General features: G+C 42.1%; 2 protein-coding genes across 7 annotated transcripts in view; one reads left to right on the top strand and one right to left on the bottom strand.

The window, feature by feature from the left end:
• Positions 1-2,525, top strand: part of LOC122557538 (sodium- and chloride-dependent neutral and basic amino acid transporter B(0+)-like) — a 71,732-nt gene extending 69,207 nt beyond the window's left edge. For both annotated transcript variants that reach the window (XM_043705284.2, XM_087992225.1), the window contains one exon: positions 2,344-2,525. In XM_043705284.2, coding sequence (XP_043561219.2) covers positions 2,344-2,415 — 72 coding nt within the window. In that variant the 3' untranslated portion in view covers positions 2,416-2,525. The remainder of the gene's footprint in view (positions 1-2,343) is intronic.
• Positions 1-27,210, bottom strand: part of LOC122557080 (sodium- and chloride-dependent neutral and basic amino acid transporter B(0+)-like) — a 77,525-nt gene that overhangs the window by 22,197 nt on the left and 28,118 nt on the right. For 3 of the 5 annotated variants that reach the window (XM_087992213.1, XM_043704370.2, XM_087992214.1), the window contains exons 6-14: positions 25,686-25,818; positions 24,982-25,122; positions 23,211-23,439; positions 19,261-19,386; positions 17,052-17,170; positions 12,403-12,502; positions 11,483-11,592; positions 11,216-11,386; positions 5,510-10,094 (exon numbers count right to left, since the gene is read on the bottom strand). In XM_087992213.1, coding sequence (XP_087848339.1) covers positions 9,957-10,094; positions 11,216-11,386; positions 11,483-11,592; positions 12,403-12,502; positions 17,052-17,170; positions 19,261-19,386; positions 23,211-23,439; positions 24,982-25,122; positions 25,686-25,818 — 1,267 coding nt within the window. In that variant the 3' untranslated portion in view covers positions 5,510-9,956. Of the gene's footprint in view, positions 1-5,509; positions 10,095-11,215; positions 11,387-11,482; positions 11,593-12,402; positions 12,503-17,051; positions 17,171-19,260; positions 19,387-23,210; positions 23,440-24,981; positions 25,123-25,685; positions 25,819-27,210 lie in introns of those variants that run through there. The other 2 variants (XR_015758689.1, XR_015758690.1) reach the window with 1 other exon arrangement.

Here is a 27,210-nt window from a genome sequence, read left to right as displayed (position 1 = left end):
TTCCTATCGGAAAGATGTTATGAAACTTGAAAGGGTTCAGAAAAGATTTACAAGGATGTTGCCAGGTTTGGAAGATTTGAGCTATAGGGAGAGGCTGAATAGGCTGGGGCTGTTTTACATGGAGTGTTTGAGGTTGAGGGGTGACCTTATAGAAATTTATAAAATCATGAGGAGCATGGATAGGATAAATAGACAAGGTCTCTTCCCTGGGGTGGGGGGAGTCCAGAACTAGAGGGCATAGGTTCAGCGTGAGAGGGGAAAAAATTAAAAGGGGCCTAAGGGGCAACTTTTTCACACAGAGGACGTTGCGTGTATGGAATGAGCTGACAGAAGAAGTGGTGGAGGCTAGTCCAACTACAACATTTCTAAGGCATTTGTACATATATATGAATAGGAAGGGTTTCGATGGGCCTAATGCTGGCAAATGGGACTAGATTAGGTTAGAACATCTGGTCAGCATGGACGAGTTGGACTGAAGGGTCTATTTCCATTCTGTGGATCTCTATGACTCTATTTTCTACTTTTACAAATCACTCAAAAGATCAAGGACTGAAAACCACAGATTTAATGAGTATGAGCTAATTGTTCCTGTTTGCTCTGCCCAGACCTCCCATTATTTTGTGAACTTTAATGAAATCCCACTCAGCCTTCTCCTCTCCATGGAGTGAAATTCCAAATTCCCTAATCAAAACCTGGTAGTTAACTGTCAATCAGCATTACTGGGTACATTGTCCATGGCAACACCTCTGCCAATCAGACTTCATTTCACAACCAATCAACAGTCTCCTTTTAGGTAGTACAAATTTTGCTTTTCATCTTGAATTATTTGGGATTCTTGCAAAATGTCCCAATGAGTACAGGACAAAAGGGTTTGAGAAAATATGTCTTTTCTTAACAATACTTGCAAAGGATTATTTGACAGACCAGTCTGGAATCCTTATCATTAATGCTAGTCAGTCTACTCCATATGCTTCTTTGCAAGTATTTCTAACATCAACAATGTTAGATTTTGGGGTTCTGCCTAATTTACTAAGAATTCCTGTCTTTCTTTTCTTAATTCAGCTCACACTGTGGTATCTCTTCCCAATGAAGAGCTGTTCTGTGACCTAATTACAGGGTATTAAAGCCCTAATGCAATAGTTAGGAGATTGGTCTTTGAGGTTGTTATAAACAGCAGGTTCTTACAGTCCTGCACTAGCAGCTTTGCAGGCAGGAAGGCCCGTAACGTCCCCTCGAATACCGTCCCACTGCTCTCCCACCTGCTCATATCCGGTCTACAATATTATGAGGTGTGGGCAAAGCCGAGATCATCAGTTAATCCTCCCCTGCAATTGTGGGCCTTCATGGAAAGGGAAGGGCTGGGAGGCTGGGAAAAGGAAATGGCTGCCTGTATCACTGAGACCAGATCAGCTGCCAGCTCAAAGTCCCAGCCTATCCGGATGTAAAAGAGTTGGTCAATCAGATTGGCAGGCAGTTTTGTTTCAGGAAAATGCACTAAATGGAGGATAAAAATCCCACCTCCAGCCATTTGATGCTCTGAACAGCTTGAAGTGACTCTGGCACAGCCATAACCTGCAGGGATATATTCCCCACCAAGTCTTCGGGTTGTGGGACAGGAAACCTTGCTATCGAAAAATCCTGGTCATTGTCTTTGTAATCTGTATGTTATATGACTGGTTACCAGTGGCTCATGTTTCCCATCTTCCACCTTAAGTGAACTCATGCTTCTCCATAGCACGGCTGCCTGTGGCTTAAACCACACCAGGCCTTGTTCATCTGCCAACCCTGTCCTTGCTGATCACTATAAGATGCTAATTCAACATCACACTTATAAAATTTTCACCCCTGTATCATCGAGCAAATCCTCCCTATCTTGCACCCTCCTCAAATGTGTGAGCCATCAAAATACCTGCACTCCTACAACTCTGACATTTGTTGCAACACTCACAATTTCACTCACTCCCCCATTGGTAACTGTGCATTCAGCAGGGTTAACCCTAAACATTGGAATTGCCTCCCTAAACATCTTCATTTCACTATGTCTCTGACCTTTAACATTTAATGAATTGCACTAAGGTCATTTCACAGGCAATCATTTTGATGCAATGTCCATTTCTTTCAGTGTGTCTCACTGCCAGTGCACAACAGGATCAACTGAAGTGTCTGGATGAGAGTATAATCTTTGTCATGAACACATTGTGAAATATTGTTTGCTATAATATGAATTACCAGGCGTTGGAACAAACTGCGGAATAATCTGATTGGGAACCAGATTTTTTTTCCACTTAACAGTGGGTAAAAATCCAACAGAAATGATCAAACATTTTACTTTTCCATTCATAGAAAATATCTGCTGCTTGCACATCAGCTCCTGATTGGGGTCCGTACTTGAAACAACACAGAGGGGAAAGATAGAGGAAGACGCCTGACTCTACAGAAGACCCAAACTGTGTGCACCTTCTGGTCATTCCTGAGAAGTGACAACTCAAAGGAAAATTCCTGTTCAATTTGTAAACAATGGTCCTGAAATTCCATACCCATTCTGGAATACAACCAGTGTAACTTCATTGAGTCTCCCTTGATCAGTCAGCTCCTCAGCCAAGACCCTGGTATAAGGTTTGCCGAAGTTTCCTGTGCCCACTATAAACATGGGCATCAATTTGGGGCAGGATGGGGCTGCTGAGAATTACTGAGCATTCAAGTTCCTGCATCATGAGTGTTCAGTCATGTTCCTCCTTGAGTCCTGGTGATAATACACAGGATTCCAGTCTCTGTACATTGTGCACAGGAGCTCCTGCTCTCACAGCCCCGAATTATAGTCTGTACTGCCTGGGTTCCCATCAATTAACTACAGGATGAGGGGAGATTTGATGCAGAGGGATCTGATTCAAACTGATATTAGTCATGGAAGGTGCAGAAAGGGTTAATGCTGAGGATTACATTAAGAACTGCCATATCGATATCATCATTTTGATTTGGGTGGAAGAAAAGGAGCTTGATTAATAAAACCTACCATTGAAATCCTCTTTACAGTCTCTGTGACAATGTATACCATATCAGTGGAATATATTCTTATTGCTAACATGTAATGAATGACACATTGACTACAACAAGGGTCTGTGCTTGTTGGAGGACCAAGTGTTTTTCCTTGACCACACTCAATAAAATGAGCCCTGCAAATCCCTGCCAGGAAGGATATGTTGGTAGTGAACCTGCCTTGACGGTCTGATAGTATGAGCAATCTCTAACATGGTGAGCAGTGGTGCAGGTTCCGGTGAGCTTTGAAGGTATCTTCAGACACAGCTTTAAGAAGATAAACTCGTGGCAATTTTTGACAAGACAGAATCAACAGAGTGCAGTTCATCTGGTAGAACGCATTAAAGTGAGTGGGATTGTCTTTAACCCCACGAGGAGCTCTGAAGAGAATGGGAAATGTCTATTAGGCCACAAAGAAGTGGGACCCATTCATTGCACTTGCAAACAAGGTGGGAATAATCTATTTTGACAACGTAAGCTGAGAAAATCGTCCTGTACAGCTATACACAGTAACAGCATTGTTATACAGCAAAATAGAAATCCTTTAAGGTAAGGAGACATTGAGATGTTGCATCATTAAATGAAAAGGAAGCTTGGTTAGCAGTGGTTAGCACTGCTGCCTCACAGCGCCAGAGACCCGGGTTCAATTCCCGACTCAGGCGACTGACTGTGTGGAGTTTGCACATTCTCCCCGTGTCTGCGTGGGTTTCCTCTGGGTGCTCTGGTTTCCTCCCACAGTCCAAAGATGTGCAGGTCAGGTGAATTGGCCATGCTAAATTGCCCGTAGTGTTAGATAAAAGGGGTAAATATAGGGGAATGGGTGGGTTGCGCTTCGGCGGGTCGGTGTTGACTTGTTGGGCCGAAGGGCCTGTTTCCACACTGTAAGTAATCTAATCTAATCTAAAATAATCATATCAGGAAGACAAGGCAGCAGTAATAGTACTGCCAGCAAGATGTCATTTCAGAAATGGGCCAAATAATACATAAAATTGGACACCTTGCCAATAACCATTCTTAAGATATTGATTTTGCCTCCAAACTAGACACTGAATCAGAAACTGAACAAATACACTTTTATATTCAATGATCTAGTGCACCAAGTTGTTCATAAAAGTTGCATCAGATACATTTGATGAAATTCTGCAAGGTTTTAAAAATCACTGTTTAACAAATTAAATTCTTGAAAACACAATATTTATCATGTGTTCAGCATCCAGAGAAATCTATGAGTAATTTATTTAATGATCTCTACATATTAGTGGAAAAATGTGATTGTGAAGCCACAAAATCACCCTTCATTGGAGATAGAATTATTGATGGATCACTGGTAAGTCTTTTTCAGTTTTGTTGTGGTCCAAAGAAAATTTTAGAGAAAGCCATTTAGATGGTGAGAGAATCAAAAATCTGGAAGCAAAACAGATCAACCTAAGACGGGAGGATCAACCTTACCACAAGATATCAGCAGATTCTCTTCAGCTCCTGTGGTTCAAAAATCCTAAAGACAGTAGAATAACCAGTAGAGAGGTTTGGCCAGACAGCAGATACTAAGAGTGAGTGTCAATGCATTGGAGAAAGCAAACCTCACAGACACAGACAGTATCCTGTTCCAACATTCTCCCTTTGAGCTCTTTAGTCCTAAGAAGTATATCTGACTCCTTCTTAAATACATTGAATGCTTTGGTTTCAATCACTGTCAGTGGCAAAGAATTCCACAGGCTCACCACTCTCTGGGTGAAGAAGTTTCTCTTCATCTAATTCCTAAATGACCTTGTCTGTATTCTCAGATTGTGAGCCCTGGATCTGGATTTCTTGGTCATTGGGAACATCCTTCCTGAATTTACCCTGTCTAATCCTGTTAGCATTTTATAGGTTTCTATCAGATATCCACTCAGCCTTCTAAACGATGGTGAATATAATCCTAATTAACCAACTTTCTCTTCATATATCAGTCCTGTCATCCCAGGAATAGTCTAGTTGTAGTCTTCGTTGCAGTCCCTCCATAATTATTCCAGCAATCCATGAATCAGTTTATGAATTCATCCTTCTATGAATATGTCTATGAATTCACCTGTCAGTGAATCTGACCATCCGATCATGAATCCAACCAACTGTCCACCAAGGAATCAAGTCCATCTGTCTGGAAATTTGGTCCACTTTCTGAGAATCCATCAGTACATCATTTCATGCATCTATCTGCGAATCCATCCTTAAATCCATATATCCCTCCATGAATCCAGCTGTCCATCCATCCACACATTTGTGAATCTTGCCTTCTGTATATCTGCCCATAAATCCATCACATCATGGATCTGTCTGTCTATGAATTCATCTATCTATCTGTTCATCTGTGAATCCACAGCACCATCCATCCATGAATCTACTCATGAATCCATCCATCATTCCATACAGTTTTGATGCGGACGGTCAAAGTACCAGTTTATCTGACTGGCTTAGCAGAAACCACCCTATCACACAACTGAAACCGAGCTGTTTAATCTCTTTTTACATATGCAGTTTTGACTTCTGATAACAATTGCTGTTTTACAAGAACAGTAATTCCAAACATTAGCAGTGAGAAAGCCTTGTCTCCATCTCTATCTCTCCCAAAAATCTCTTCTTCAGAAAACAAAAACATTGCAGACTTATTTGGCCAAGGTGGACTAATTCTCTGAGCATGCAAAATGCCACTGCACTCTTAACTGCCATCCTCTTGTTTCCCAGAAAAAGAATTGCAGTAAGAGGAACCAACTGAAAGACTCCCAATTTGATTCTTGACCAATCGGACTCCAAGTCATGTGAACTAATACCAATGTAATGACTTTTTAAGAAATTCAAATTGCAACTTCCTTTTTCCCTTTCTCTGTCCGTCTTCACTGTATTTGTGTGTGTGAACGAAGTAGCAGAGTTTGTTCCTCCATGTTTTGCATGTTCTGTTAACAAACCCCATCTTTATTTTCATCTTTAAGGATTTTGCTGTGGGTTTATTTCCAAGATTGAAACTCAAAAAAATAAAGGTACAGTTTAGGCAACCCATTGTGGCCTACTTCACAACAGGACAAAAAGGGAAAATGTTACCTCAAACGATACCTCACTGTCTCCAAATCAAGAAGGGAAAAGCGACCATAATTTTAATTCACCCCCAATCCTCCATATCCTTTTGATCTTCAAGTTTTTCATTTGTTTAGTGTACACTCACACATGCACACAGCATGCTTCTCCCGACTGCCTCTTCTGACAGTTCACTCACCCCATTCTCACAAGCTTGGATCCTGCTCTCCTTGGATTGGATTGGATTGCACCCTCTGACCACCTCCCCATTCCTTGCCAATTTATTCCCATAGAGGTAATCACTCTGGCGTATCCCTGCTGGGACACACAGCACAAAAACAAGCCGTTCCACAAACAGCCTTGCTCTTCTCTCTCTACTAAGGATTCCATTATTTATTCTTGCACTGATGCAAACGGATTGATTTATCATTGCTTGAAAGGGGTCAGGCAAGATTTACAAGGATGTTGCCAGGGTTGGAGGATTTGAGCTATAAAGAGAGGCTGAACAGGCTGGGGCTGTTTTTCCTGGAGCGTTGGAGGCTGAGGGGTGACCTTAAGGAGCTTTATAAAATCATGAGGGGAATGGATAGGATAAATAGACAAGGTCTTTTCCCTGGGGTGAGGGAGTCTACAAGGAGAGGGCATAGGTTTAGGGTGAGAGGGGAAAGATATAAAAGAGACCTAAGGGGCAATGTTTTCACACAGAGGGTGGTGTGTGTATGGAATGAGTTGCCAGAGGAAGTGGTGAGCAAATACAGTTACAGCATTTAAAAAGCATCTGGATGGGTAAATGAATAGGAAGGGTTTGGAGAGATATGGGCCAGGTGCTGGCAGGTGGGACTAGATTGGGTTGGGAATCTAGTCGGCATTGACGGGTTGGACTGAAGGGTCTGTTTCTGTGCTGTATATCTCTATGACTCTATGTGTAGCTCAGGTTGAGGTTCAGGTTGTAAGTTTTCTTGCTGAGCTGGTAGATTTGTTCTCAGATGTTTTGTCACCATTCTGGGTAACATCATCAGTTAGCCTCCAGTTAAGCGCTGGTGTTCTGTCCCACTTTCTATTTGTGTGTCTTGGTCTGTTGTGGTGAGTGATATCACTTCCGGTCCTTTTTCTCAGAGGTTGGTAAATGGAGTCTAAATCAATGTGTTTATTGATGGAGTTCTGGTTTGAATGCCAGGCCTCTAGGAATTCCCTTGGTGTGTCTGTTTAGCCTGTCCTAGGTTGGATGCGTTGTCCCAGTCAAAGCAATGTCCTTCTTTGTCTGTGTGTAAGGATACTAGTGATAGTGGGTCATGTCTTTTGGTGGCTAGTTGGTGTTCATGTATCCTGTTGGCTAGTTTCCTGACTCTCTGTCCAATGTAGTGTTTGTTGCAGACCTTACACGATATTTTGTGTATGACATTCATTTTGCTGGCTGTTGGTATAGGGTCCTTTCGGTTCATCAGCAGCTATTTCAGTGTGTTGGTAGTTTTGTGGTTGTCATCTCCAAGATGTCTTTGATGTATGTAGTGTGGCTAGAGTCTCTGGGCACGTTGTGTCTTCTTGTTTGGACTTGTATTTTGAGAATTGGCTGACTGTACTTATCGGGTACCCGTTTTTCTTGAATAGGTTGTATGAGTATTTTTCTTCTGCTGCCTGTAATTCCAAGGTGCTGCAGTGTGTTGTGGCTCATTTAAATAATGTCCTGATGCAGCTCCCTTTGTGGGTGTTGGGATGATTGCTCCTGTAGTTGAGTATCTGGTCTGTGTGTGTTGCTTTCCTGTAGACGCTGGTCTGCAGTTCTCCATTGACTGTTCGTTCTACTAAGACATCTAGGAAGGGGAGTCTGTTGTTTATGCCAGCAAGGATGTTGTTAACGATATTGTAGATTTCTTCTAATTGGCTCCATTTCGTGATAATAAAGGTGTCATCTACGTAATGGACCCAAAGCTTAGGTTGGATCATGGGGAGGGCTGTTTGTTCTAGTCTCTGCAAAGCTGCTTCTGCTAAGAGTCCTGATATTGGTGATCCATGGGTGTACCATTGATTTATTTGTAGGTCTTGTTGTTGAAGGTGAATTAGGTAGTGAGGTACAGGTCTACCAGCTTGAGGATACTGATGGAGTCGGTGCTGTCTGGTGTTTGTATCCTTGGTACCTCTAGTAGTGAGGTCAGTGTTTCTTTAACCAGGCTGATGTTAATTGATGTGAATAGGGCCATTATGTCGAAGGAGACCATGACTTCAACCGCTTCTATCTTGGTATCTTTGATGATGTTCAGGAATTCTTGGGTGGAGTGGATAGAGTGGCATGAGTTTTCTACTGGGTATTTAAGTTTACAGTGATGTTCTTTTGTTAGTCTATTCGTCAGTGTGCTGGCAAGTGAGACTATGGGCCTGAGGGGGGGGGGGGGGGGGGGAACACTGGCTTGTGTACCTTAGGTAATCTGTAGAAACAAGTTGAGTTGGATCGATCAGATTTCGTTCTTTGGAGATCTGTCTTGTTAATTTTGCCTGTTTTGTGGAGTTTCTTCAGCAATGCTGTGATATGGTTTTCTAGCTGTGGAGTTGGGTACATTGCCACCTGTTGGTAGGTGTTGGTATCTGTGAGTAGTGAGTTTGCCGTTTCAATGTATTGTGTTCTGTTTGGGATGATGGTCATGTGCCCTTTATCGGCCAGTAGGATTACAATATTTCTGTCCTTCCTGAGTCCTTCTAGGGCTTTCCTTTCCCAATAAGCACAGTCTGCCAATTCGTAAACAACAAGCCCAAACAAGAAGATACAACATGCCCAGAGACTGTAGCCACACTACCATACACCAAAGACATCTCAGAGATAACAACCAGACTACTCTGACCCCTTGGCATCATGATAGCCCACAAAACTACCAACACTGAAATAGCTACTGATGAACCTAAAGGACCCTGTACCAACAGCCAGCAAACCGAATGTCATATACAAAATACCCTGCAAGGACAGTAACAAACACTACATTGGACAGACAGGCAGGAAACAAGCCAACAGGATACATGAGCAGCAACCAGCCACCAAAAGACATGGCCCACTATTACTAGTATCCTTATACACAGACGAAGAAGGACACTACTTTGGCTGGGACAACACATCCATCCTAGGACAGGCTAAACACAGACACCATGGGAATTCCTCAAGGCCTGGCATTCAAACCAGAACTCCATCGATAAACACATCGATTTGGACCCCATTTACCAACTTCTCAGAAAAAGAACTGGAAGTGATATCACCCACCACAACAGACCAAGATACACAAATAGAAAGTGGGACAGAACACCAGCGCTCACTAATGATGTTACCTAGCATGATGACAAAAGTCTGAGAACAAATCTACTAGCTCAGCGAGAAAACTTACAACCTGATAATTTATAAAAGTTCAACATCATCTTGTTGCTTTTTTAGTTTATATTTTAATCTCGTATGGTTTAGTAAATAAAAACAGCCTTGCAAAGTGTTGTTATTCCAAATAATTTGAAATAAATTCCCACGTCTACAAAGTTTCCGCCAAGAATTTAGTTAAAGTTGAGAAATAAATTCGAAAGCAATCGACCAATGCCAACAAGAACTGGAAGGAACCCAGTAGTTATGAAGACGACATTGGGACAAGTTAACAAGAGAATCCAAGCGTAACCCTGAAGAAAAGAAGAATAGTTTAACAGCACCCAAGTGATTTGAAAAGAAACTGAAACAAAACATATGGCAAAGAAATGCCAGGTTACAAGGAAGTAACTGACATACAGCATATCTGGATTATCACAGCTGACTTGCTGACTATCCTTGAAAAACTCACATTGATGTGACAGAGGGAGTATACCAGATCAGTGATACATCATCAAGGTGATTTGAATTATATTAGAAGTTTTCAGATCTCAGGTGTTGCCAGAAGTTGTAGACAATTTGGGGCTTCCGTAGAATCAAGCTTGCTTCTATATCGTTCCCCTCTGTGCTCTTCCAGGTACGGACCCCAATCAGGAGCTGATGTGCAAGCGGCAGAAATTTTCTGGGAAAGAAAAATTGAAAGGTTTAATCATTTCTGCCTGATTTCTATCCATCATTGAACTTCCACTGACAGAAAATCCAGATCCGAATCTGGTCATCCTGCAGTTGGAACTGAAATAAAAAAGATAAGGTGTGGAGGGAGGATTGGGCAGTCCCAAAATTTCATAAGAGGGAATGATCTCACTCAGGAAATTTCTGACTGTTAGCTTGATGAAAAACTGAGAGGAACATACTGGTAGGCAATAGGAGGGATGAGAGCTGACAGCTTGGAACTTAATATAGAATCTGCAATTACTTTGTGAGAAAACTGATATAATTATTTTTGAAGAATGCCAGAGACATTCATAACAGGTCGTGTGGATAGAATTGATTTGAAGGACTGCTGAGAAATTTCCTGAAAAATAAAGTTAATTCCAATTCAAGAGAGTAATTTTCATATTGGTTGACAATCATATTATGATTAATTGCAGTATTTTAAACTTTTTTAAAAATTCTCTCATACAAATGGAGAGGAATTATGAACATATGTCTCATTTACTACTGTAATTTTGTATATCTCAATGTACATGTACACTTGCATGTACATACATGCACGTTAAACACACATATGTCTGTGTGTTGGCATGTGACATGTATGTGTGAGAGAGTAGGGGTGAAGTCTTTCCAAAATTGTACTTAATGCCACTGATGTTACTCTAACCTATCTCCATCCACACGATGCTATTTATGCCCACTGGGGAGTATCTCAACAACTTCATCGTAAGGTTACTCTGGGGTCTTAAAGCCCTCACACAACAACAAGAAATCATTATTTATGGCATCTCTTCAACTTTCCAGTGCTATCCCATTGAAGGTCCAGTTAGAATTCGATAAAATATTCAGATTCTCTTTCAAAGAACAGAAATTGCTGGAGAAACTCAGCAGGTCTGGCAGCATTTGTGGAGAGAAATCAGAGTTAACATTTCAACTTCAGTGACTCTTCTTCAGAACTGGACTTGAAATGGTAACTGCACTTTCTTTCTACAGATGCTGTCAGACCTGTTGAGTTTCTCCAACAATTTCTGCTTTTGTTTCAGATTTCCAGTATCTGCAGTTTCTTATTTTATTTTAGTATTTCCTTACCTGCCACAAGGTGGAGCCCTCGGCTCGGACAACTCTCACTACGGCCACAATGGGGATCCATATAATACAGAAGATGGTCATACACCAGCCCAGTGCTACTGCCCAGATAGGATATTTAACAGGTCCATATGTTGGTGGGGCAAACGTTACTAATGACCAGACCAAGATGATCTGTTTAAAATGAAGGCATAAAATCATATCAAAAACAGAATGATTATCTGCACTTCATTCTCTGTTTAAAAATTAAAAGAAGTAACATCTCCTTACTGCGAGCAAACTTGGTGAGATTAAAAACCAGCATGCTCTCCACCACAGCCAGAAGAGCCAATTCCTTTCCCCAATCATCATTTCAATGTCCTTGATGAATCTGTTCAGCCCTGTGAACAAGGAAGCAGAGAGACACCATCAGTCACTTTGTCCTGTCTTCAGGGCAGTTTGTTAATTGTCAAAGTTCATCTTGTTTGGGACGGCACTAATGAACAGGTTAAACCAGAGAAGGGATCACTCCGGGTTTCAAATAGGATGAGCAGAGTTTGCCCTGTCACCAATCTGGAGAAAGTGAGGACTGCAGATGCTGGAGATCAGAGTCGGGAGTGTGGTGCTGGAAAGGCACTGCAGGTCAGGCAGCATCCAAGGAGCAGGAAAATCAACGTTTTGGGATAAAGCCCTTCATCAGGAAACATCGATTCTCCTGCTCCTTGGATGCTGCCTGACCTGCTGTGCTTTTCCAGCACCACACTCTCGACCCTGTCACCTATCTGATTACCTATAAAATTTGTCCACAAGTCCCACAAAATCAGTACTTACTCAAGGAGAGGCTCTGGTTTCTGATCTTTGTTGAGATGGACAGGCCTCTGTTATCAGAACGGGGGCATGATGGACGACAAAGTAAATCCACTGACCTAACATGAAGAAAAGCAAATGGGCTCTCGGCCATCTTAAGAAATCCTGCAGACAACTGAAGCAGAACCTGCCTGTTGGTTCATTTGCCTTGATAGGGATTGATAATTGTCTCATTTCATTCCATTTGGGTTGTACAACATCCCTATCAGCAACCAGCTGGAAAATGGCTGTGGCCGAACTGACCCCAATGACAACTCAGTCAGACCAAGCGGGTTAGACCAGTAAAAGATGGGCAGAAAGTACTGCCTGTCTGAATTCCTTTTAGAAACACAGATTCTACTAACCATAGATCCAGTTTAAAGTAATCAGTTCCAACAGAGCAGTTGCCAGAAGCCCCCATCCAGCACAGAAATGATCAATTAAATTGATCCAGTAGATCCCAGCCTGGATTAAGAAAGAAATATTTGAAAATGAGTTGTATGTGAAAACTGAAAAAAAATACACTTCATCCAAAATAAGCAATGCCTGGGACACTAAGGTCAGGAAATTCACATTAACAGAGAGTGGTGGAAGGGAGTTTCATGGTGGCATGATTTAGAGGAAGTTATTCTGCGCAATCTTCCACTTCTCTGGATCTTCATAACCAATCGGAGTCTTACAATCCCTACAATGTGGAAGCAGGCGATTTGGGCCATCACGTCTGCACTGACCCTCTGAAGAGCAATCCACCCAGACCCACGCCCCCACCCTATGCCTGTAACCTTGCATTCCTCATAGCTAACCCACCTAACCTGCACATCCCTGGATCATGTGGGTAATTTAGCATGGCCAATCCATTTAACCTGCACATCTTTGGACTGTGGGAGGAAACTGTAGCATCCAGAGGAATCCAGCACAGACACAGGGAGAGAATGCGCAAACCCCACACAGACAGTCACCCCAGGCTAGAATCAAACCCAACTCCCTGGCGCGGTGAAGCAACAGTGCGAACCATTCAGTCACCTTGTTTCACTCGGTGAATCTGGGAGCGAGTGAGATGGAAGTGCTCACTACTGCTGTGATGTTCCAGCTTCTAAACCTCTGGCGCCATATTTAAAGGCCAGATGGGTGCTGAAAGCCAAGAATAATGTCTCATAGTGTCAAGCTAACCCCTAAATATAGTGCAGAAGGAAGCCAAGCTCAGTCATCACTTCCTAGGAAAGAATCTTGAGATTCCCGTGGATAAAATCAGCTCCTGAGTGGGGTCCGTACCTGGAAGAGCACAGAATGGACCAAAGAAACAGACCATTCCACCAGTCCCTGCCAGGCCAGACCCAGATAGCAGCAGGAGTGAGAGCTGTGGCCTGTGTAAAAAAAGGTCAATCCTCTTCTGCATTCTGCTCATGGAGACAGGAGAAAGGAAAATGCTGCAATAAATCACCAATTTTTTTTTATTTGTTCATGGAATGTTGGCATCACAGGCTGGGTCAGCATTGAATGCCCATCTTTGATTGCCTTGGAAAAGATGCTGAGCTGCCCTTTCAAATTACTGGAGTCTTGTACTGTGGAAGAAAGTGCTGTTAGGGAGGGAGTTCCAAGACCGTGAGCCAGTAACACTAAAGGAAAGCGAATACAATTCCATGTCAGGATGGTGTGGGCCTTTCAGGGAACTTGCAGCTGCTGCAGCATTTTCTGCCCTTGTCATTCTAGGTGATGGAAGTCACAGATTTGGAAGGAGGAGGTCTCAAATTACACTGTCTCTTAGCGTGACTGTTTCAATGTCTCTGAGCAGTGTGATTGACCTCCGGAACCAAATATTCAGGTAGCTTTCCCATCCCTAATGCAGCTTGGACTCCAGCTCATTAACATGGATCTGACTTTCCATGAGCTGTAAATATTAGCTACAAAAAAACCCTTGGTATCTAGCATTTTCCACATACTGCAGCAAAAGCACATCACCCATCCCCTCCATCACCACTCCATTTTAGTGAAGTTATTAATTAACTATTATAGAATCCCCCACTTTTGGAAGTAAAGCACCAGTACCAATCTCATTCCTAGCTATTTTTCAGGAAATTTAAAAATAGCTAGAGACCTAAACTTAAATGGAAGACTTTATTTAATCTTTAACAAGACCATAAGACAAAGAAGCAGAAATTAGGCCATTCGGCGCATCGAGTCTGCTCCACCATTCAATCATGGCTGATTGGTTTTTCAACCCCATTTTCTCCCGTTCTCCCCATAACCTTTGATCCCCTTGGCAATCAAGAACTTATCCATCTCTGTTTTAAATATACTCAATGACCTTGCTTCCACAGCCTTCTGTGGCAATGAATTCCACAGATTCACCACTCTCTGGCTCAAGAAGTTTCTCCTAATCTCTGTTCTAAAGGGTCTTCCCTTTACTCTAAAGCTGTGCCCTCAGGTCCTCCTCTCTCCTGCCAATGGAAAGGTCTTCCCAACATCTACTCTGTCCACACCATTCAGTATTCTGTAAGTTTCAGTCAGATTCCCCCAACATTCTTCTAAACTCGATTGAGTATAGACCTAGAGTCCTCAATCATTCTTCATGTGTTAAGCTTTTCATTCCTGGAATCATTCTCCTGAATCTCCTCTGGGCCCGGTCTAGGGCCAATACATCCTTCCTGAGGTATGGGCCCCAAAACTGCTTACAATATTCTAAATGTGATCTGACTAGAGCCTGAGAGAGCCTCAGGAGTGCATCCCTGTTTTTATATTCTAGTCCTCTTCAGATGAATGACAATATTATATTTCCCTTCCTAACTACCGATTCAAACCTGCAAGTTTACCTCAAGGAAAACCTGGACTAGGACTCCCAAGTCCCTTTGCACTTCAGATTTCTGAATTTTCTTCCCATTTAGAAAATAGTCCATGCCTCTATTCTTCCTAGCAAAGTGCATGACCTTACAGTTTGCCACATTGTATTTCATCTACCACTTGTTTGCCCATTCTCCTAACCTGTCTCAATCTTTCTGCAACCTCCCTGCCTCCTCAATACCACTTGCTACACCTATGTGTATATCATCTGCAAACGTAGCCAGAATGTCCTCAGTTCCTTCATCCAGATGATTAATGTACAAAGTGAAAAGTTGTGGTTCCAACACTGACCCTTGTGGAACACCACTAGTCACTGGCTGCCATCTTGAGAAGGACCCTTCTATCCCCACTCTCTGCCTTCTGCCAGACAGCCAATCTTCTATCCATGCTAGCACCTTGCCTCTAACACCATGGGCCCTTATCTTACTCAGCAGCCTCCTGTGCAGCACTTTATAAAATAAGAGGTCAGTGAGGTAGTCAAAGGCCTTCTGGAAATCCAAATAGATCATGTCCCTGGCTCTCCTGTGTCTAATTTTCTCATTATCTCCTCGACAAATTTTAACAGATTTGTCAGCCATGAGCTCCCCTTGATGAAAAACCATGCTGACTTTGACCTATTTTATCATGCACTTTCAAATATTTAGAAATCTCATCCTTTACATTGGACTCCAAAATCTTACCAATATAGGTCAGGCTAATTGGCCTATAATTTCCTATGTTTGCTTTACTTCTTTCTTAAACGGGGGGAAATTAGCAATTTATTAGCAATGTTCCAGTCGTCTGGGATCCTCCCTGACTCCAGTGATACCTCACGTCACTACTAAAGCCTTCACTAATTCTTCAGTAATCTCCTTCAGAACTCTAGAGTGTAGTCCATCAGGTTCAGGTGATTTATCCACTTTCAGAGCTTTCAATTTTTCTAGCACCATCGCCTTGGACCATGGACACTGTACTCATCTCTGCCCCTCAACTCTATTGAATGTTTGGGATATTACTCATGTTTTCCACCGTGAAGACTGATGCAAAGTAGTTATTCAGTTCTTCAGCCATTAGTTTGTTTCCCAACACTACCAATGACTAAAAATGATCACCAATCTGACTCACCAATTCACTTTCCCCCTTTTTTTTTGTTACAGTGTTCTGCCTCTGCTCTTACTACAGGTAGACCTCTTGATCTGTGTCTTTCATCCTCTGCCATTAATCACTCACTCTTCAGGCTTTAAATCTCGCAGTAGACCTTACTTCAAGCTGCTCTGTCGCTCTTTACACTATATTCCCACTTTGAATCACATTCCCAGTGAACTCACTCAGCCATTGTCTCACTCAGAATCACAGAGATATACAGCACGGAAACAGACCCTTCGGTCCAACTTGTCCATGCTGACCAGGTATCCTAAATTAATCTAAGACCATTTGCCAGCATTTGGCCCATATCCCTCCAATCCCTTCCTATTCATTTACCCATCCATCCAGATGTCTTTGAAATCAGTAAGAGGCCCAACAATCACTTCCCTAGCTTCCCATCACCTTCTCAAGGACAACTAGCGATGGTCATAATTGCTGGCCTAGCTAGTGACACCTTTGAATGGATAAAAAGAAAATTTCTTCACCCCAGAAGGCTATTAATCTTTGGCATTCACTATCCCCAAAAAGAAGTGTAAGCTAAGTCATTTGAGTATATTGAAGGCTAAATTAGGTTGAATTTTAACACTAAAAGGAGACTAAAGTTACAAAGTTGAGAGCTGTAAAATTGAGAGCAGGCCATGATTACATCAACCGTAATTTTATTGCATTTTAGAACAGAGTGGATGGGTTGAATGGCCCAATGTAGTTTTTTTTAAAAAAAATTCTTAGTATATTGCCCTTCCTTCATTGTTACTGGATCAATATTCTGTAATTTTGTGGCATTCTGTAGCACTCTGGAGGTATCTACACCATGAGGACTGCAATGTTTCAGCTCACTGCTATCTGCTGAAGGACACTTAGAGATGAGTTTTAGTTCTTTACCCAGGCTCTGTATTGAATAAGGATCATCAGCCTCTTACAGCACTTCATAACACTGAAGTGGGTGGAGAAAAGAAGACGACTAAAATACAAGGGCTTCACTTTGTGAAAGGCATCAACCTAATGACAGCTGCATGTGAAATCAAAGCTAAAATACCAAAAGATGACAAACCTGTGTCACACATGGGACACTGAGGAGATACATCACCAAGCATACACCAGCTGTCACAGAAAGACGCTTTGATCGCAGAAATGTAGGGAACTGGTCCAGCAATGAGGTTATAATGGCTTCTGGTGAAATTAACAGTCAAATATTAATCAGCTTTGTGGTCCTAGGGAACAAATGTCCCCTCCCTCTCACCCAATAACTCCATAACTCCCCAGACCAAAGAACAGATAGGACTGTTGTAATCTGGTACAATTCCAGACCTGACAGAGATGTACTTTAAACTATCTGCACAATATGTGATATTCAGTATAAAGGGACCCACTTCATCTTCAGCTACTGTGTCTTGAAGGCAGTGTAGTGAGGGTAATGTGTTCAGTCAATCAATTATGTGCATATAACCCACGGTAATATCCATAAGTACAAAACCCAGGTCATGTATGTAACTCTGGAATTGTAGGATTATAAACAGATAGCATTGTTAATGAACTTCAAGACATCAGTTTCAATAAGAACCTGTGTCTCTGGGGTATGTGGCAAAACAAAACTGCACAGGCTGGCATCCAATGTAGACAAACAGGAGGCTGGAGGAACACAGCAAGCCAGGCAGCATCAGGAGGTTGAGAAGTCGACATTTCAGATCAAGACTCTTCATCAGGATGGGGGAAGGGGGAAGTAAGCTCAGAAATAAATAGAGGGAGGGGGGTGGGGCTTGGGGAAAGGTAGGTGGGATAGTGATAGGTGGATGCAGGTAGGGGAGTATTGTGATAGGTCAGTGAGAAGGGTGGAGTGGATAGGTGGGAAGGAAGAGGGACAGGTCAAGGAGGAGGATTGAAGAGTAAGGGCTGAACACAGGATAAAGTTGGGGGTGGGGAGATAGAGAAGTTAATAGAATGGAAGGGAAGAGGCAGGACTAGAAAGGGTGTAAACTTAGAGACAAAAAAATTGCAAATTAGGTATAAACTTGGTTAGAGACAACCTCGTCCCATGTCCAGCCCCTACTCTCTTCCCTGTCTCCTTGACCTGACCTTGCCAGCCCAATTTCATTCCCATCTATCCACTCCACCCTTCCCACTAACCTATCACAATAACCCCCTACTTGCATCAACCTGTCGCTATCCTATCTGCCTTTCCCCCAGCCCCAGCCCCATACCCCTCCCTCTATTTATTTCTGAGCTCCCTTCCCTCTCCCCCATGCTGATGAAGAGTCTCGATCTGAAATGTCGACTTTTCCACCTCCTGATGCAGCCTGGCTTGCTGTGCTCCTCCAGCCTCCTGTCTGTCTTCTCTGTAGTATGTGTTATGCGGACTAATATGTACAAAGTTTCAAAGCACATTAAGGGTAATAATACCAACAGCTCCCAATGTGGCATTTAAATCTGGAGCCTGTGGCACAGCGATAGGTTTATTACCCACTGCACCATAAGTCTGTCAGCAACAATCACTAACCAGTGTTTCTCACACAGGGCTGGAACACAAAAATTACTTTAATACAATACTGCAGAAGGGCTGCACTTTAGGAAATACCATCTTCAAATGTGATGTCAAGATCGAGTCCACATTTGCCTGTTTGGGTGAATGTCAAAGATTTCATTATCCTACTTGGAAAATAGACATGGGAGATACCTGTCAATCAACATGAAAAAAATACATCATCTGGTCTTTTTCCATATTGCTGCTGGGTTTTGCAGTTTTTGAGTTAGCCACCATATTTCCTACATTACACCAATGCTGTTTCCTACATTACAGTTCACAGGCATTTCAATGCCTTGCGATATCCAGTAGTTATGATAAATGCAAGATCTTGGTTCTTCCACCGGCCTAGAACTGTTTTTGCCTCTGAGCTTATTTGTAAACATGCAAACAGCCAGTAAAGTACGTACTGAATTGGCATACTGTAGGAGAGAAGTGAGACACCTTCCATATCAGTGAATCTTGTATATGGAGCTTCAGAACCTGGGTCTGAAATAGATATAACCCCAGTTGAGGTTATATTAAGTTTGTTACAAGTCCCCTTTATAATGTTGACAGTGATTCCCTGGCAATGTGCCATTTTGCTGTAAGCAGCATCCTTAGCTGGGCCAAACTCCCCTAATCCTAATACTAACCCTGTGTAATATGTGCAGCATTGGGTTCCTGTGCAGACTCAAAGGCTAGACCGCAATAGCTCCCTTTTAATCAAAGTGGAAAGGATGTAAAGTAATATTGTTCTTACCTACAGCTACAAATTGACTGCTGAGTCCTAGAGTGATCAGCATGAAGAAAAATAACATGGCCCATAAAGGTGCCCAAGGCAACTGTGCAAGGGCCTCTGGGTAGGCAATGAAAGCCAAACCGAAACCTAGATACAATTGAAATAGTCAACTAATTGTACTTAAAACAGTAATTCACAAACTATTTCTTTTTTTTTAAGTTTAACACAATAATTAATTAAGAAGTTTTTTTGTTGAAATGTATCACATTTTGCACAGTATATGTGTAATGGAACTGAAAGAATGTTTTTTTCAAAGTATTATTGTTTCTTGACAGAAGTTTCACTTCTGCGATACAGAAATTAAATATCGAATCTAAAAGGGACTCAAATTTGAAGGTTTTTGTCTTGCCCGGATCAGGACTGAAATGCAAGAAACCAAAGTTGGTTAGGGAACACCAGTTTTCTATCACGAGAAAATATTACTGTTTGGTTGGCCAATGCACAGCATGGAGATACACCAGAAACTGTTAACTGCCAATCAAGCAAGTCAACTCTAATTGTTCAAATTGATATCATGCAAAATAGTCTTATGGGGAATGCATGGAACATTAAAATAAAATATGTGACCCTCTTTTATATCACCAAAAGGAATATAGCCAGACATGGTAATCTTTCCAGTGAGGAAAGGGTGATGGAGACTGTCAATCCCCACAGTATTCCCCATGACAACACCCTAACCAGTCTATCTGTCTGGTTCAAGTATTTCCAGCTAAGATTGACAGCTAACAGCTCCTGCTGTCAACAACATTACCACCAATCTCTTCTCATGCTGTATAAATTAGTGCTCACTTTCCAAGTTTGGTTTCTTGTACATCAGTCCTGAATGGTGCAATACAAAAAAACACATTAATTTTGTGTTTCCTTTCAGAGAGTAGATAATACGAGGTTGAGAAACTCAAAAAATTACATCATGAGTCAGAAATATTTTAACAGATTCAAAGTTTGTGAGAAGATTTGTAGCTCGGGTGCTCGTTGCTGTGGTTCTGTTCGCCGAGCTGGAAGTTTTTGTTGCACACGTTTCGTCCCCTGTCTAGGTGACATCCTCAGTGCTTGGGAGCCTCCTGTGAAGCGCTTCTGTGGTGTTGCCTCCGGCATTTATAGTGGCCTGTCCCTGCCGCTTCCGGTTGTCAGTTTCAGCTGTTCGCTGTAGTGGCCGGTATATTGGGTCCAGGTCTATGTGTTTGTTGATGGAGTTTGTGGATGAGTGCCATGCTTCTAGGAATTCCCTGGCTGTTCTTTGTTTCGCTTGCCCTACAATGGTAGTGTTGTCCCAGTCAAATTCATGTTGCTTGTCGTCTGCGTGTGTGGCTACTAGGGATAGCTGGTCCTGTCGTTTTGTGGCTAGTTGATGTTCGTGGATGCGGATCGTTAGCTGTCTTCCTGTTTGTCCTATATAGTGTTTTGTGCAGTCCTTGCATGGGATTTTGTACACTACATTAGTTTTGCTCATGCTGGGTATCGGGTCCTCCGTTTTGGTGAGTTGTTGTCTGAGAGTGGCTGTTGGTTTGTGTGCTGTTATAAGTCCTAGTGGTCGCAGTAGTCTGGCTGTCATTTCAGAGATGTTCTTGATGTATGGTAGTGTGGCTAGTCCTTTGGGTTGCGGCATGTCCTCGTTCTGTTGTCTTTCCCTTAGGCATCTGTTAATGAAATTGCGAGGATATCGGTTTTTGGCGAATACCTTGTACAGGTGTTCCTCTTCCTCTTTTTGCAGTTCTGGTGTGCTGCAGTGTGTTGTGGCCCTTTTGAATAGTATCTTGATGCAACTTCGTTTGTGTGTATTGGGGTGGTTGCTTTCATAGTTCAGGACTTGGTCTGTGTGTGTGGCTTTCCCGTGTACCTTGGTGGTGAATTCTCCATTTGGTGTTCTCTGTACCCTCACGTCTAGGAATGGGAGTTGGTTGTCCTTTTCTTCCTCTCTCGTGAATCGGATTCCTGTGAGTGTGGAGTTGATGATCCGGTGTGTATTCTCTAATTCCGTGTTTTTAATGATTACAAAGGTGTCATCAACATATCTGACCCAGAGTTTGGGTTGAATTTGTGGTAAGACTGTTTGTTCTAACCTTTGCATCACTGCTTCTGCTATGAGTCCCGAGATCGGTGAGCCCATGGGTGTTCTGTTGATTTGTTCATATATCTGGTTGTTGAATGTGAAGTGTGTTGTGAGGCACAAGTCCAGTAGTTTAAGTATGCCGTCTTTGTTGATGGGTTCAACGTCCTGTTGTCTGTTATGTCTGTTCAGCAGGTTGGCTGTTGTTTCTCTGGCTCGGGCTTTGTCAATAGACGTGAACAGTGCCGTTACGTCGAATGAGACCATGGTTTCTTCCTTGTCTATGTGTATATTTCTGATGATGTCCAAGAATTCCTGTGTTGATTGTACAGAGTGTCTGGATCCGCTGAACAAGTGTTTCAGTTTCTGCTGTAGTTCTTTCGCCAGTTTGTGTGATGGTGTCCCTGGTAGTGATACTATGGGTCTGAGTGGGATGTCTGGTTTGTGCACTTTAGGTAGTCCATAGAATCTGGGGGTGTTGTTGCTTTCAGGTTTCATTCTTTGTAGGTCCGACCTGGTTATCTGTCCGTTTTTTGTAGGTTTCTCAGTGTGTTGTTTATCCCATTGGTGAGCTGTGGGGTGGGGTCAAACTCCCTCTTTTGGTAGGTGTTGGTATCTGCAAGTAGTTGTTGTGCTTTTTGGATGTACTCTGCTTTGTCCAGGATGACCGTCATTCTGCCTTTGTCTGCTGGTAGTATGATTATGTTCTTATCGTTTCTTAGTGATTTTAGTGCTTCCCTCTCCTTGGTGTTGAGATTATGTGTTTGTCTTTTCCTTGTTATCAGGGGTACGATACTTTGTCTCACTGTTTGTTGTGTCTCTTCTGTCAGTCCATTGTTCCTGAGTGTGCATTCTAGTGCTGCTAGGAAGTCTGCTGCCTTGGCATCCCTGTGCTTATAGTTGAGTCCCTTGGCCAGTATTGTTCTTTCCGTGTCTGTGAGCTGTCTGTGGGAGAGGTTTTTAACCCAGGTGTGTGTTGTAGTGTCCTCTTTGTTGTGTGTTAGTTTGGCCATTTTTTCTTTTAGTGCTGTTTTTTTGCGGTGTGTAGTCCTGTTCTGTCCTATGGTGACAGCCTGTTCTATGGTCCTGGTCCATTCCTGATTCGTGGTTTTTGAAATTAATGACTTTTGGCGCGCAATGTCTTGTCTGTATCTGTGAAGTCGGTTGTGAGCGTCTGTAATCATTACCTGGATCATCCTGAGTCCATTCTGTCTGGCTGTGTCTCTGGCTGTGGATTGTTGACTGGTGGTCTGTATCTGACTACTGCGACCACTAGGACTTATAACAGCACACAAACCAACAGCCACTCTCAGACAACAACTCACCAAAACGGAGGACCCGATACCCAGCATGAGCAAAACTAATGTAGTGTACAAAATCCCATGCAAGGACTGCACAAAACACTATATAGGACAAACAGGAAGACAGCTAACGATCCGCATCCACGAACATCAACTAGCCACAAAACGACACGACCAGCTATCCCTAGTAGCCACACACGCAGACGACAAGCAACATGAATTTGACTGGGACAACACTACCATTATAGGGCAAGCGAAACAAAGAACAGCTAGGGAATTCCTAGAAGCATGGCACTCATCCACAAACTCCATCAACAAACACATAGGCCTGGACCCAATATACCAGCCACTACAGAGGACAGCTGAAACTGACAACCGGAAGCGGCAGGGACAGGCCACTATAAATGCCAGAGGCAACACCACAGAAGCGCTTCACAGGAAGCTCCCAAGCACTGAGGATGTCACCTAGACAGGGGACGAAACGTTTGCAACAAAAACTTCCAGCTCAGCGAACAGAACCACACCATATTTTAACAGAGGACAGTAAGTGTGACTGCAGTTACCTGACTGGACAACCTCTGAAACAAGCTTGTCTTGTTTATGAGCCATATGTCCAAGGATGGAGAAGATGACAAATCCAGCAAATACACTGGTAGCACAATTAACAACACAGACAACAATGGTATCTGTGTAACAGTTGTTGTGGAACTTATTGTAGGATGACAGTGTTATTAAACTGCCCCAACCCACTGCAAGAGAATAGAAAATCTGTGTTGCAGCATCTTTCCAGACCTGGCAAATAGAAGGGAGAAATCATCAGCACAGGAAAAAGATTTCAATTGATACCGTGAACTAATTGTTAATTTTCCCAATATGATGTTATCAATTTCAGTCATGCTTTCTCGTGAATGACTCACCTCTTTACTAGCCACGTGTGCACAGACACCTGGTAACTCCCATTCTACTTTTTTCAAAATCAGTAATTAAGAACAGGTTTTTAATACAAAACAAAAATCCACAAGTGATTTTTTTTTTAGAAAATAACTTATTCAGGGAGAGAGATTGACCAACATGATGCCATCATCTTACGGGATGGAAGGCTGCTATCACCAAAAAGGATCTTTTTAAAATAAATGAAGCAGCAAAGATGGGAGAAACATTTGAGAAAATGTGCGGAACAACAATTGTGTTATTACAAGGATTAAGGTAATGAGTAACAAATGAAGATCATGCAATGTGGGTATTTTAAGAAACTATAAAGGGAAAGGGTAGCGGTAGACAAGAAGCTATACTGACCTAGAGATAAAACAAAGCTAGATGATATTTACAGAAACAAATGAACACACAGAAGAGAGGATGATAGTAGGGAATAACTTTGCCTTTGCCTAAGGTTTTTACTGAAAAAAAAAACAAAAAATGGCAACAGTCGAAGCAAAGAGCCATTTCAGAAATGTTAAGATATCAAGGAATAATATACAAGAGAAGCTGATCAAAATTTAGGCAGTTTAAATCCCAGGTTTAGATGGAATATCATCAAATAATGAAAGAAACAAAGCAGGAGAGAGGAGAGGTACTTTTACTTATATATAAATTTCAAAGAGTAACACATTGAGAAATGGTGAATAGCAAATGTAATTCCTGTCTTCCAGAAAGGGAAACAGAACTATCCAGGAGATAGCTACCCAGGTCACATAATGAGTGTAAAGATGAATATAAGGCAATTTGCTGAAAGATGAACTAATTGAACATCTGTGCACAAGAAAACATGATGTAAATAGCTAGTAAGGATTTCTTAAAGGGTGGTAAAAACAATGACTGCAGATGCTGGAAACCAGATTCTGGATTAGTAGTGCTGGAAGAGCACAGCAGTTCAGGCAGCATCCGAGGAGCAGTAAAATCGATGTTTCGGGCAAAAGCCCTTCATCAGGAATACAGGCCGAGACCCTGAAGGGTGGCGAGTTGGTCATGTTTTAAACATGACCATCCTTCTTAATGGATGGTCATGTTAAAAGAGTAGTCAAGAGTAGTGCCTGTGAAAGACTCTCAAAGACCTTTGATAAGATATGACAAAGGTTTGGATGGTTGGATCCAGGGCTGGGAAATAGAGGAACTGACAAATGACTATGAATATAAAGTAAGAATTAGGGCTATATTTCTTGAACTGGAGGACAATAACCATCTCCAGTTCACTTCCTGCCTCAAAAAGCAATGACTGAAATTGTGACTGTGAACAAAAATCCTTTCTCAATTATCTTGAGCACCAAGAGGTAAATAAACAGACATTTTGACACAAAATTCTAGTTGAAACCGTATGGATTGTTCAGATGTGTTTACCTCAGCATTAGTCAGTTTTGAGAGGTCCAACTGCTTTCCGATGTAGAATTCAATCCCTTTATAGGCTCCTTCCAGGGTAATTCCTCGGATGAGGAGTATGGTCAGAACCACATATGGGAATGTTGCAGTAAAATAAACAGCCTGACCATGGAGAGAAGCTTGTCAGATTTTAGACTCTGGGAATAGGAGAAATTGATTTCAAGTGAGCTACCCCAATAAAGCATAACAGTGAATTTAAATAGGACAGAATTGTTCTATTTATTTCTAATCTTTGGGGTCAAAACTCATTTTAATAGATTAGAATAGGGTGAGATGAAGATATTTCAGTCCTCACATCTGCAGATCTCTTTCCCATTCACACTGAAATAAATTGCACACATTAATGCTCTCAATCACTTTTCCAGATCTACGCAGCTTCCCCCAGAGTCCCTGCATTAGTGACTGAAATCCTTAGAACAAGGGAGACATTGTAGGGGTTTGGGGGAATTGCTTCTGTCCTTTCTGACAGGGAAAAAATCTTCAGATCTCCCTCAGGCCTGAAGTGTTGATGAATTATGGATCTCCTACTCCCCAAAGAGACACGATTAACATCACCTGGGATTTAAACCAGACACTTCACAAATGATTTATAATTTCTAGTTTTATTGTCACAGAAAATTGTACTTTGTCACTAGTTTTAATTCGATTGATCACCAATCATGTACCTTGCCTGAAGATTTGATTCCTTTAGATAAGGCTGCTCCAACTATCAGCCAGGCCAAAAGCAGACAAAGAGCTAAATACCAGACAATCTCCCCAGTCTCTTCAATTGAACTGGAACGGCGTAAAACTACTTTCCTGAAGAATATGACAATAGGAAATGTATTATTAGGATTATTTTCATTAGACAGCCATTAAAAGTTCATCTGGCTTAGTAATGTATTTTAAGAGAGAAATTTGTCTTCATGCAGCCTGGCAAATATGTGACTCTAAACAGCAAAGTGACTGCCTCTTTACTGAGGTGTGTCACAAACTCCACATTTGTCCCAAATGTTATGAAGAAACTAACAAAATGAAAATGGATGGATCAGCAAACACGAAATCTCAGTACTGGACATCAGAAAGCCACATCTAGCCAAATGGAGCCTCAAAGTTCACTCTCCTATCATACAGTGGGCAGGTTTCAAGTTTGAGATAGATCTAAGACACTGTCTTTTGCAAGTAGCTACATTATGGAATCACCTCCAGCTCCTTCCAAGAATGTGCTAATGGCATCCGTAGTGCTTCACAATCCCACAGCCCACAAGTGTATCTCCTAGGAGACATGTTTACCAAGGCCACTACTTTGAGGAAGCTGAGGTGAATCAGACACAGAGAGCTCTTGGTGCAGTCACTGGACTGAAAAGGTGTAGCAATCAAGGCACCCTCAGGAGTATTTATAATCCAAAATGGATTCCACTCCCTTAGTATTCAGCTGGTCTGTCACCATTTTCGTGCATGTCTGTTCAAGACATTCTGAAAGATGCCATGGAGGCCTACAGGCTGTGCCTCAGTTATTTGTTGGGAGTGGGTAGCTCATTGATGATAAGGGCTATCCACTGAGAACGTGGTTCAACTCAGCCTTGAGAATCCCCATGACTGGCATCGTGGAGAGACAGTGCCACGGCCACATGGGCACAGGGACAATCAATGAGCAAGCGATTGGGTTGCCTGGACAGTTCCAGGTGTCATTCAATGTATATGGTCAGACTACAGATGAGGTGGATTCCAATACACAGTCAAATAGTTGCCAGGAAAATCTCAAACTCATTCAAACAAATAGATGAACAAAATCAAACTCATGACAACAGTCACCAAGACAGCTCAAATTCAAACCATTCTCACAGTCAGTAAGCTCTCCAATTCACTCACACCCTCTGCTTTCACTCTGATCATACCATTCTCTTGAAGGCAAATGTACATTTGATAGATGGGAGGTAGCATCAAGGCGACTGGACAATAGAAACCTGAACTGACATGATTCATTTACATTTTGTAATAAATGAATACAGGGTTTTCAATAATCACCGAAATGGATTCTTTTGTGTAACTAAAAGACCCTCCTTTCTTTTTCAAATTACCCTATGGGATGTTACCTCTGTGGTTTCAGTTGAAGTTCATAAGTTCATGAGATATAGGAGCAGGATTAGGCCATTTGGCCCATCGAGCCTGCTCTGCTCTGCTATTTGATCATGGCTGATATGCTCCTCA

This window comes from Chiloscyllium plagiosum, unplaced genomic scaffold (genome assembly GCF_037043375.1).
Source record: "Chiloscyllium plagiosum isolate Xiang-an unplaced genomic scaffold, Cpla_swu_hap1 HiC_scaffold_11, whole genome shotgun sequence".
Taxonomy (NCBI): domain Eukaryota; kingdom Metazoa; phylum Chordata; class Chondrichthyes; order Orectolobiformes; family Hemiscylliidae; genus Chiloscyllium; species Chiloscyllium plagiosum.
The sequence above is the reverse complement of the archived record's forward strand: the minus strand, read 5'-3'. Positions and strand labels throughout refer to the sequence as shown.